Source organism: Salmo trutta, chromosome 24, assembly GCF_901001165.1.
Source record: "Salmo trutta chromosome 24, fSalTru1.1, whole genome shotgun sequence".
NCBI classification, from domain to species: Eukaryota; Metazoa; Chordata; class Actinopteri; order Salmoniformes; family Salmonidae; genus Salmo; species Salmo trutta.
Genome location: NC_042980.1, coordinates 29,266,935 through 29,279,295, shown reverse-complemented (window position 1 = coordinate 29,279,295; position 12,361 = coordinate 29,266,935). Strand labels below are relative to the sequence as shown.

At 39.3% G+C, this 12,361-nt stretch overlaps 1 protein-coding gene across 6 annotated transcripts in view; it reads left to right on the top strand.

The window, feature by feature from the left end:
- Positions 1-12,361, top strand: part of tsc22d1 (TSC22 domain family, member 1) — a 64,238-nt gene that overhangs the window by 24,331 nt on the left and 27,546 nt on the right. Inside the window, exon 2 of one of the 6 annotated variants that reach the window (XM_029711756.1) lies at positions 12,164-12,360. The exons of the other annotated variants lie outside the window; for them this stretch is intronic. Coding sequence (XP_029567616.1) covers positions 12,164-12,167 — 4 coding nt within the window. The 3' untranslated portion in view covers positions 12,168-12,360. Of the gene's footprint in view, positions 1-12,163; position 12,361 lie in introns of those variants that run through there. 6 annotated transcript variants of the gene reach the window in all.

The window sequence follows — 12,361 nt, the reverse complement described above, 5'->3', positions numbered from 1 at the left end:
TTCTAACTAAGACCGTAAATCATTTTCCAGAATTTTATGTAATTATGACATAACATTGAAGGTTCTGCAATGTAACAGCAATATTTAGACTTAGGGTTGCCACCCGTTCGATAAAATACGGAACGGTTCTGTATTTCACTGGAAGAATAAACGTTTTGTTTTCGAAATGATAGTTTCCGGATTTGACCATATTAATGACCCAAGGCTCGTATTTCTGTGTTTATTATATTACTATTAAGTCTATGATTTGATAGAGCAGTCTGAGCGGTGGTAGGCAGCAGCAGGCTCGTAAGCATTCATTCAAACCGCACTTTCCTCCGTTTGCCAGCAGCTTTTCGCAATGCTTGAACAACAGCGCTGTTTATGCCTATCAAGCCTATCAACTCCTGAGATTAGGCTGGCAATGCAATAGTGCCTATAAGAACATCCAATTGTCAAAGGTCTATGAAATACAAATGGTATAGAGAGAAATAGTCCTATAATAACTACAACCTAAAACTTCTTAACTGGGAATATTGAAGACTCATGTTAAAAGAAACCACCAGCTTTCATATGTTCTGAGCAAGGAGCTTAAACGTTAGCTTTTTTACATGGCACATATTGCACTTTTACTTTCTTCTCCAACACTGTGTTTTTGCATTATTTAAACCAAATTGAACATGTTTCATTATTTAAGACCTAATAGATTTATTTATGTATTATATTAATTTAAAATAAGTGTTCATTGTTCATTCAGTGTTTGTAATTGTCATTTATTACAAATATATAAAAAAAATTAAAAAAAAAAAAAAAAATATATATATATATATATATATATATATATATATATATATATATATATATATATATATATATATATATATAAATATAAATAATCGTCCGATTAATCGGTATCAGCCTTTTTGGTCCTTCAATAATCGGTATCGGCGTCGAAAAATCATAATCGGTCGACCCCCTAGTCTGGACACCATTAACCCAGTAGGTGGTAGACCAAAAAGGGCCCCCAGAGGGCACAGTTATACATTGACTCCAAAAATGTTATATTGTTGCAAAAACGCTGGACCAAAACGTAATGATCTTGGGACCAAAACATATGAGTAAGAGCTGCAGAAGCCTCTCTACATCGGTCACATAGAGGGTCTAGGTTAGGATACCTTTTACTTAGCCTGGACTTAGTCCAATAGATTTGGTGTAGCAGCTTGAACTGAACAAGTGCATGCCTAGTACAAATAGACAATGCATGAACCCTCTCAACAATGCTGGCTTCCATTCCTCATCTGAGAATTCATTGTTCAGATCATCTTCCCATTTTGTTTTGATGTTCGGAACAGGGGAGGATTGTACCAATAAGATGGAGGCATATATTGTTGCAGTTTTCACCTTTTTCTTTTCAGGCCCTGGATTAAAATAGTATCTAATAGTGAAGCTGGGGGGAGTTAATGAAAGGTAGTGAAGGTCCTACTCACAAGTTGCGTACCTGAAGATAACGAAATACATCTAGGAAGATCAATGTTTTTGACTTGTTTGTCAAGTGAGGCAAAATTATTGTTCAGATAAAGATCGAATACATGAACACCTTTCCTCTGCCATACATCAAATGCTCTGTCTTCACATGGTGATGGGAACATGTGTAGAGTGAAGCTGAAAATGTTGTCGAAATTGGATCCATATTCTCATAGGTTGTTTAACGATGGGATTAGATGTGTACCTGGATATCGGCAAAGGTAAGGGTGAACATTAGTGTGTTACAGGCTGATTCTTCCATTTACACTGTTGGGTTCTTTCTAATTCTGAGTGAAACACTCAACGGACATTATGAAAGCTTAACCAAGTTTATTCTTTCCAGAGGATCAATAGGGCTGCATTAGACAAAAGCATTTTCACACAAGCACTGATATTTAACCGTTCCTCATAGGCTGAGTCTCCTCCTACCCATCTGTACAAACATCGTTCTTTACTTTTAGGCAGGACACTAGTGATACGGGCCATCAACTTTTATTTCTCCCTTAAGGTGTCCTGACCTGACCTCAACCCCCCCCTCCATCACCAATCCTTAGCTCTCTCTGCTTATCAATGCCTGCCACATGTAATTGCTTCCCTGCACTCAACACATTCCAAGCTTAGTTGCAGACACTATAGACCCTCTAAACCTCAGCACTCCCTCAGTGACATGAATAAGTATATTTCCTATTCTCAGAACTCAACAACACCAAAGAGGGATGACTTGAATAACTGAGATTCAACCCAGTACATACTATTTCTGATGTTGGCAGACCAGTTGTAGAACTGTAAAATGAATGAGGTAATAACTTGATCTAGAAAGAAAAAACTGGAACACATTGAAATAGTTGAATAAACCTTGGAAAGACATACATTTTCACAGTATTTATGCTTCCAGATAGCAAAAGGGGAGAAGCAACCAGCGCTCAAAGACCAGTTTGTATGTATGTTATTGTAGCTTTGCAAAGTTTGCCAATAGGAGGTATTTAAAGTGGGGGGTAACTGAAACACCCAGATATGTGAATTTGTTTGTGACTCTTTTGAATGGAAGTGTAGACAAACTGGTGGATCCATCATGTGGGAGAATACAAAACATTTCACATTTATGCAGATTCAGTTTAAACACAGATATTTTCCTCAAGATTTCAAGAGTATTCAAAACCATTGGTGCGGATACAGTTGAAGTCGGAAGTTTACATACACCTTAGCCAAATACATTTCAACTCAGTTTTTCACAATTCCAGACATTTAATCCTACTAAACATTCCCTGTCTTAGGTCAGTTAGGATCACCACTTTATTTTAAGAATGTGAAATGTCAGAATAATAGTAGAGAGAATGATTTATTTCAGGTTTTATTTCTTTCATCACATTCCCAGTGGGTTGGAAGTTTACATACACTCAATTAGTATTTGGTAGCATTGCCTTTAAATTGTTTAACTTGGGTCAAACGTTTTGGGTAGCCTTCCACAAGCTTCCCACAATAAGTTGGGTGCATTTTGGCTCATTTCCTCCTGACAGCTGGTGTAACTGAGTCAGGTTTTGTAGGCCTCCTTGCTCGCACATGCTTTTTCAGTTCTGCCCACAAATTTTCCAATGGGATTGAGGTCAGGGCTTTGTGATGGCCACTCCAATACCTTGACTTTGTTATCCTTAAGCCATTTTGCCACAACTTTGGAAGTATGCTTGGGGTCATTGTCCATTTGGAAGACCCATTTGCGGCCAAGCTTTAACTTCCTGACTGATGTCTTGAGATGTTGCTTCAATATATCCACATCATTTTCCTTTCCTCATGATGCCATCTATTTTGTGAAGTGCACCAGTCCCTCCTGCAGCAATGCAAGCCCTCAACATGATGCTGCCACCCCCGTGCTTCACAGTTGGGATGGTGTTCTTCGGCTTGCAAACGTCCCCCTTTCCCCCCCTTTTTCCTCCTTTGGTCATTATGGCCAAACGGTTCTATGTTTGTTTCATCAGACCAGAGGACATTTCTCCAAAAAGTACGATCTTTGTCCCCATGTGCAGTTGCAAACCGTAGTCTGGCTTTTTTATGGCGGTTTTGGAGCAGTGGCTTTTTCCTATAGGTCTCGTTTTACTGTGGCTATAGATACTTTTGTGCCTGTTTCCTCCAGCGTCTTCACAAGGTCCTTTGCTGTTGTTCTGGGATTGACTTGCACTTTTCGCACCAAAGTACGTTCATCTCTAGGAGACAGAACACGTCTCCTTCCTGAGCGGTATGATGGCTGCGGGGTCCCATGGTGTTTATACTTGCGTACTATTGTTTGTACAGATGACCGTGGTACCTTCAGGCGTTTGGAAATTGCTCCCAAGGATGAACCAGACTTGTGGAGATCTACAATTTTTTTGAGGTCTTGGCTGATTTTCTTTTGATTTGCCCATGATGTCAAGCAAAGAGGCACTGAGTTTGAAGGTAGGCCTTGAAATACATCCACAGGTACACCTCCAATTGACTCAAATGATGTCAATTAGCCTATCAGAAGCTTGTAAAGCCATGACATCATTTTCTGGAATTTTCCATGCTGTTTAAAGGCACAGTCAAGTTAGTGTATGTAAACTTCTGACCCACTGGAATTGTGATACAGTGAATTATAGGTGAAATAATCTGTCTGTGAAAAATGACTTGTGTCTTGCAGAAAGATGTCCTAACCGACTTGCCAGAACTATAGTTTGTAAACAAGAATTTTGTGGAGTGGTTGAAAAACGATTTTTAATGACTCCAGCCTAAGTGTATGTAAACTTCCTACCAACTGTAACATTCGATCGGTGATAAATAAAAGTATGTCATCAGCATAAAGTGAGATTTTGTGTTCGAGATGACCTCTTATCACCTCTTTCACAACCTCACTGCTACGTACAGCGATGGCTAGTGGCTCTATGGTAATAGAGAAAAGGAGTGGAGACATCAAACAGCACTTCCCAGTGGAACGTTGTGAAGGAAAAGTACTCAGAAAATAAATATGCTGTTCAATCGGAAGCCAGTGGAGATGTGTGTATTATTTAAACCCATGAAATAAATGCATCTCCAAAACCAAAGCCTTTTAATGCTTTGAATAAATTATCACCTTCTATATGGTCATGCTTTATCTGCATCCATCAAAATAACTATTTCTGTGTTTGCAGAGGGTGGAGTGTATATATAATATTAAACGGGCGTCTCAAATTAAGAAAATAGTGTCTGATCAGGGTTGATTTATAGAAGTCTCAAGGCAAAGTGCTAGGGCTTTAGCTAATATTTTAGTCTACATCGGAAGTGAAATAGGCTTTTAGGAGGCACACTCGAGGGGGGATCCTTATCTTTCTTTTAGAATGATTTCTTTTGTGGCTTGGTAAAAAGTCTGGGGTAGAGATTTCGTGTTAAAGGAGTGGGAGAAGGCTGAGGCTAAAAGCGGTAGCTGTTTAGCAAATGTCTTAAATTCAGCTGAGAACCCATCTGGTCCTAGTGCTTTGCCATTCTTTAAAGACTGAGTTGTAAAATTTCTGAAGTGGTAAGTGGTTTTTCAAGATCCATTCTCACTTTGTCGTTTAGCTTTCGTATTGGTAAACTTCAGAGGAAAGCGTCTGTCAATAGGGAATCTCCAGAGTCTTCAGTGCGATTTATATAAAACAAAGTAAAATTTCTTCAACAGATTATTGATCACATGACTATCATTTGAAATCTTCCCTGCTTCAATATGAAGCTGGGGTATTAGGTCAAACAATTAGTTTTACTTGATTTCTTACAAATTGTAAAGAGTCTAGTTCTGTACAGGTCAGGGGAGGGGGAGATGGAGTACTCATGATCAGTTTGCTGAATACAGTCTTTAATCTCAGCCACCTTTGTTCGTTTTCTTGTTTTTGTTGGCTGAGTATGAGATTATCTCTACTTGAATAAAAGCTTTAGACATTTCCCATAGAAGAGAAATATCAGGAGTCTTATTGACTTCCAAAAAAGACCATTTGAGCTGTGATAAAATCAACAAAACTTTGTTCAGTGAGTTAAGGACCAGACTTTCTTAGGGCTTTTTCTACCAGGGAATGTAAACTGGAGGAGCATGGTCAGATATCGCAAAGCTGTCATGGTTGACAAGTGACCATTTTTTTTGTCAATATGTGAAAAGGTATGGTATACATGAGGGGGAAAAAATAGTATTGCCTTGTTATGGGAAATAGTGCCCACCATGCATCAAACACCAAATTGTTCTAAAAATGACAATATACAGTGCATTCGGAAAGTATTGTGACCCTTCACTTTCCCACATTTTGTTACTTTACAGCCTTATTCTAAAATGGATTAAATAAAACATTTTCCTCATCAATCTACAATACCCCATAAAGACAAAGCGAAAACGGGTTTAGAGAATTTTTTGCAAATTTATAAAAATAACATGCCTTATGAAAATAACTATTCAGACCCTTTGCTGTGAGCTCGAAATTGAGCCCAGGTTCATCCTGTTTCCATTGGTCATTCTTGATGTTTCTACAACTTGATTGGAGTCCACCTGTGGTAAATTCAATTGATTGGACAGGATTTGGAATGGCACACACCTGTCTATAGAAGGTCCCACAGTTGACAGTGCATGTCAGGGCAAAAGCCAAGCCATGAGGTTGAAGGAATTGTCCGTAGAGCTCCGAGACAGGATTGTGTTGAGGCACAGATCTATGGCAGGGTACCAAAAAAGCATTGAAGGACCCCAAGAACACTGGAACTCCATTCTTAAATGGAAGAACCACCAAGACTCTTCCTAGAGCTGGCCAAACGGCGCAATCGGGGGAGAAGGGCCTTGGTCTGGGGGGTGACCAAGAACCAAAGGTCATTCTAACAGAGCTCCAGTTCCTCTGTGGAGATGGTTGTCCTTCTGGAAGGCTCTCCCATCTATGCAGCACTCCACCAATCAGGCCTTTATGGTAGAGTGGCCAGACGGAAGCCACTCCTCAGTAACAGGCACGTGACAGCCCGCTTAGATTTTGTCAAAAGGCACCTAAAGATTTCTGACCATGAGAAACAATATTCTCTGGTCTGATGAAACTAAGACTGAACTCTTTTGGCCTGAGCGCTCAGGACCTCAGACTGGGGCGAAGGTTCACCTTCCAACAGAAGAACAACCCTTAGCACACAGCCAAGACAACGCAGGAGTGCCTTCGGGACAAGTCTCTGAATGTCCTTGAGTGACCCAGCCAGAGCCCGGACTTGAACCCGATCAAACATCTCTGGAGAGACCTAAAAATAGCTGTGCAGTGACGCTCCCCATCCAACCTGACAGAGCTTAAGAGGATCTGCAGAGAAGAATGGGAGAAACTCCCAAAATACAGATGTGCCAAGCTTGTGGTGTCATACCCAAGAAGACTAGAGGCTGTAATCGCTGCCAAAGGTGCTTCAACAAAGTACTGAGTAAAGGGTCTGAATACTTATTTAAATGTGATTTTTCAATTTCTAAAAACCTGTCTTTGCTTTGTCGTTATGGGGTGTGTGTAGATTGATGTGAATAAGGCTGTAACGTAACAACATTTGGAAAAAGTTAAGAGATCTGAATACTTTCTGAATGCACTATAATTTGGATAGAGGGAGGAAGAGGGACATTCTTTTCTTATTATTAGAAGAGCGGTACAAAAATGGATCCAGCACACTGTTGAAGTCTTTGCCTTGGATGGGTGTTTAGATCAGGCAGTATAGACACCACATTTTTCAAGAACTTTATATATCGTCCATATTAGGGGCATAAATATTTGCCAGAACCACCAGAATATTATACAGAGTCCCTGAGACCACAATATATCGACCATTTAATGTCTGAGAACTTGGGAAGGTGCCAAATGTATGTATTGTGATTGTTCAGAAAAGGTGTTCCATGTGATCTGCTCTGATAGCTTGAGATAAAAACCTGCCCAATACAGGATTTTCTCAAGTGTTAATGGTCATCTGGGAAGAGTACAAAAAAATCGCTGTAAAGCCTTTTTGAAATCGGGCAATGTGGTTAGATTAACGAGAGTCTTATCTTTAAAATGGTGTAAAATAGTTGATTGTTTGAGAAATTGAATTGTGGTATTTTAGTTGGTTTTGTATTTCGCGCCGTGCGATGCCATTGGCTGTTGGCTAGGTGTTCCGCAGGCGGAACGGGGTTCCGCTAGCAGAACGTCTGTCCTCAACAGAAATGTGTTCCATTATTTAAAGAATTTGTTGCACTGAATTAGGCTAATCTTAAAGCACTTAAAATGAACTTTTAGCAACATTTTAATAAAAGTGAGTTTATAAGATTATAATTGTTTGCCATTGTTTTTATACTGATTTTAGGAAGAGTAATAAATGTCTGGCCCCCCTGTAAATAACCTTTTTCTAATCTGGCCCTTGCCTATAATATAGGCCCTATATCATTATTTTGTTTGCCATTGTCCTCTAAAACCTCAATTTGTATCATTGGCAGTAATCTAGTAAGCATAAGGCCCTAGGCTATTTCTGGCATATAGCTAGCTAGAGATCAAATTCATGTTGGCTAGACAACCATTGTGCTGCATAAATCTGAGACCTGTGAACTATGCTGTTACCGCTGATGTCCACCAGTTGTCAGTGTCACTCCTCTAATCAGCCTCCTCCCTCTACTGCTCACTGGACAATCTCCCTGATAGGTTTTGTCTGCTGGGTTTGGAGGAAGAGGAGAGAGAGAGAGAGGACTAAACGTAGCCCTATACTGTGTAAATATTCCCCACGGGGTCTATTGAAGTGGTTTAGAGTCTAGCACATGGACTTTAATCTAGTGCTGGGCGATATGGTCTATAACTATTATCTCACATTTTTTGAAACGTGTGGGCAATTCATGATATATATCTTGATTTAAAAATATCTATATATTATCTCTAAATAAGCTTTGTTGTACAATGTAAAGGTCAAATACACTGCATTTAACTTGTTATGGATAGGGGGCAGTATTTTCACGGCCGGATAAAAAAACATACCCGATTTAATCAGATTATTACTCCTGCCCAGAAACTAGAATATGCATATAATTATTAGCTTTGGATAGAAAACACTCCAAAGTCTGTCTTTAAACAAAACAACGACTCCCGGTCGGAATATTATTGCTTTTTTACGAGAAAAATCGCATAAAAATTGATTTTAAACAGCGTTTGACATGCTTCAAAGTACGGTAATGGAATATTTTGAATTTTTTTGTCACGAAACGCGCCGGGCGCGTTACCCTTCGGATAGTGTCTTGAACGCACAAACAAAACGCCGCTATTTGGATATAACTATGGATTATTTGGAACCAAAACAACATTGGGTGATGAAGTAGAAGTCCTGGGAGTGCATTCTGACAAAGAACAGCAAAGGTAATCCAATTTTTCTTATAGTAAATCTGATTTTGGTGAGTATCAAACTTGGTGGGTGTCAAAATAGCTAGCCATGATGGCCGGGCTATCTACTCAGAATATTGCAAAATGTGCTTTCACCGAAAAGCTATTTTAAAATCGGACACTGCGATTGCATAAAGGAGTTCTGTATCTATAATTCTTAAAATAATTATGTTTTTTGTGAGCGTTTATCGTGAGTAATTTAGTAAATTCACCAGAAGTGTTCGGTGGGAATGCTAGTTCTGAACATCACATGCTAATGTAAAAAGCTGGTTTTTGATATAAATATGAACTTGATTGAACAAAACATACATGTATTGTATAACATAATGTCCTAGGAGTGTCATCTGATGAAGATCATCAAAGGTTAGTGCTGCATTTAACTGTGGTTTTGTTTTTTGTGACATTATATGCTAGCTTGAAAAATGGGTGTCTGATTATTTCTGGCTGGGTCCTCTGCTGACATAATCTAATGTTTTGCTTTCGATGTAAAGCCTTTTTGTAATCGGACAGTGTGGTTAGATAAAGGAGAGTTGTCTTTAAAATGGTGTAAAATAGTCATATGTTTGAAAAATGGAAGTTTTCGGATTTTCGAGGACTTTGTATTTCGCGCCACGCCCATCATTGGATATTGGAGCAGGTGTTCCGCTAGCGGAACGTCTAGATGTAAGATTAATGCAACCGCTGTGTCAGATTTCAAAAAAGCTTTACGGTGAAAGCACACCATGCGATAATCTGAGTACAGCACTCAGCCACCAAAACAAGCCATACAGATACCTGCCATGTTGTCAACAAAAGTCAGAAATAGTGTTATAAATATTCACTTACCTTTGATCTTCATCGGAATGCACTCCCAGGAATCCCAGTTCCACAAATGTTTGTTTTGTTCGATAAAGTTTATCTTTATGTCCAAATACCTCCTTTTTGTTCGTGCGTTTAGTTCACTATTCCAAATGCACAAAGGCGTGGGCACTAAGTCCAGATGAAAGTCAAAAAAGTTCCATTACAGTTTGTAGAAACATCTCAAACGATGTATATAATCAATCTTTAGGATGTTTTATCATAAATCTTCAATAATATTCCAACCGGACAATTCCTTTGTCTTTAGAAAGGAAAGGAAACGGAGCTCGCGATCAACAACTAAAGGCTTTCAGCTGAGGCAGTTACTGTGACTGGTCTTATTCACTCCCCTTTCACAATAGAAGCCTGAAACAACGTTCTAAAGACTGACATCTAGTGGAAGCCTTAGGAAGTGCAATCTGACCAAATTTACACTGTATATTGGATAGGCAATCACTTGAAAAACTACAAATCTCAGATTTCCCACTTCCTGGTTGGATTTTTCTCAGGTTTTCACCTGCCATATGAGTTCTGTTATACTCACAGACATCATTCAAACAGTTTTAGAAACTTCAGAGATTTTTCTGTCCAAATCTACTAATAAATATGCATATCCTAGCTTCTGGGTCTGAGTAGCAGGCAGTTTACTCTGGGCACACTTTTCATCCGGACGTGAAAATACTGCCCCCTACCCCAAAGAAGTTAACGTGCGCGTGACAAACTAAGCATTCATTTTCCAGAATGAATGTTCATTGGTAGATCTGTTTTAGTAGTGTCTGTTCTGCTCGAAATTTGAGTAGTTGAAACATAAACAGGGTAGGGATCGAAAGGTTAATTTCTCCTCTCTTACAGTCAAATAATGTGTCCATATAACCGATTCTGTTGGACTAAACCTCCAATGCAAATAGCGAGTTGAAACCGTTTGTCAGAGAGGAAGAAGTGATCTTTCATCTTTGTTGTTGTGAGTGGTAGAGGGAAGGGCTTGGGAGAAATAGGCGAAGCGAGAGGTTTCACTCTCGTCGATATCTGTCCAAAATAAGCCCAATGCATTTCGATGCGCTTATTTTGAACCTAAGCTTGTTGCATGCCTTCCCCTTCTTTGGGACAACTCCCATTGTTAGGGCGGAGACATCATTATATACAGATCTCTGGTTTAAATGGGAAGGTGCACAGAAAGAGCAAATGAGACAAGACCAAAAAGACATGAGAACAAGCGGACATAAATGCACATAAAAAAATAAAATACAAAAAACCTAGATTCTGCAATACAGGCATTTTAGAATATGGCCTTCCCTGTGGCTCAGTTGGTAGAGCATGGTGTGTGCAACACCAGGGTTGTGGGTTCGATTCCCACGGGGGGCCAGTACAAAAAAATGCATGAAATGAAAAATGAAATGTATTCACTACTTTAAGTCGCTCTGGATAAGAGCGTCTGCTAAATGACTATGTAAAAATGTAAAATGTAATATAGTGCAAAAACATGCATTCGGATTAATTCGATATCTCCTAGCCCCACTTTGAGCCCGGGAAACACCTGCAAGGTGACTGTTTTGATTGATTTTAAGGATGATTAACCATGACAAAACCACACCCTGGCCTCAGTCTGCCTCTGAATGTATGGAACACAATGTATGCCTATTTATAGTAATGATGTAGAGTGAGGATAGGCCCTATGGCTCTGGGTTGAATGAGTCAGCAGGCTTAGGGACTAGAGAAAGAACGAGAGCAAGAGGGTGTGTGCATGAGTGGGGTGACTCACAGGTGGCATATATACTATATGGGCATTTTATTAGAAAGTGCTTTTCTGTGGTGTAAGGGTGTGTAGCCTACACACAGGAACAGCCATTATTTGTTTTGCTCTACCCTCCCCTTTGGCCTAGTCACTGGTCCTGCCCTTGCCTAACATGAAACCCCTCATACATCAACACATACACACTATTTGCCTGTGTATTATACAGACATATTTACTGTAAACCTAAGGGAACTTCCATGGCAATGGTATTACACTGAAACTCAGATTTTTCACTTTAAAATGTATACCAACAAAACCATTGATTTCAACGTTTAACAAACCATACAACTCTATGCACAAGGAATACTTTTAACAATTTTCAATGAACATTTTACAAAAAGACATTTACATGAATAACTATGCAGATATACATTTGGTAACAGAATGAAACAGATTTTACCGTCATTCTTCCAGTAAATGTGTTTTTGTGAAATTTTCTGTAGAAATTGTTCAAAGTAGTCCTTGTTAATAGAGTTGTATGATTTGTTAGACTTTGAAATCAATGTTTTTTTGTTTGGCATACCTTTTTAAAGTGAAAAATCAGAGTCTCGGCATAATTTCGTTGTTCAGAAGTGACTTGTGGCACAGTCGCACAATTGTAGATCTGTGTACTATATGTTAATCTGTTTGTCTCCCTCTCTTTTTTCCATGTTCTCTCCTGACCTGCCCTTTCGCTACCCATCTGTAGGTAAGAGTTCTCTTCCTCTGCCATTGCATAAAACTGTGACGTGTGTTAAATGTTAATTTAAGACTTCACTTTGACCACTTGACAGCGTTGACCAGTAATGGCATCAGTTGGTGGACCCCAAATGGCCCCAGGCCCCATGTATTTACTTACTACTGCAGGCTAAAGCATTCTGCTAAAGCATTCTCTGGCTAAAGCATT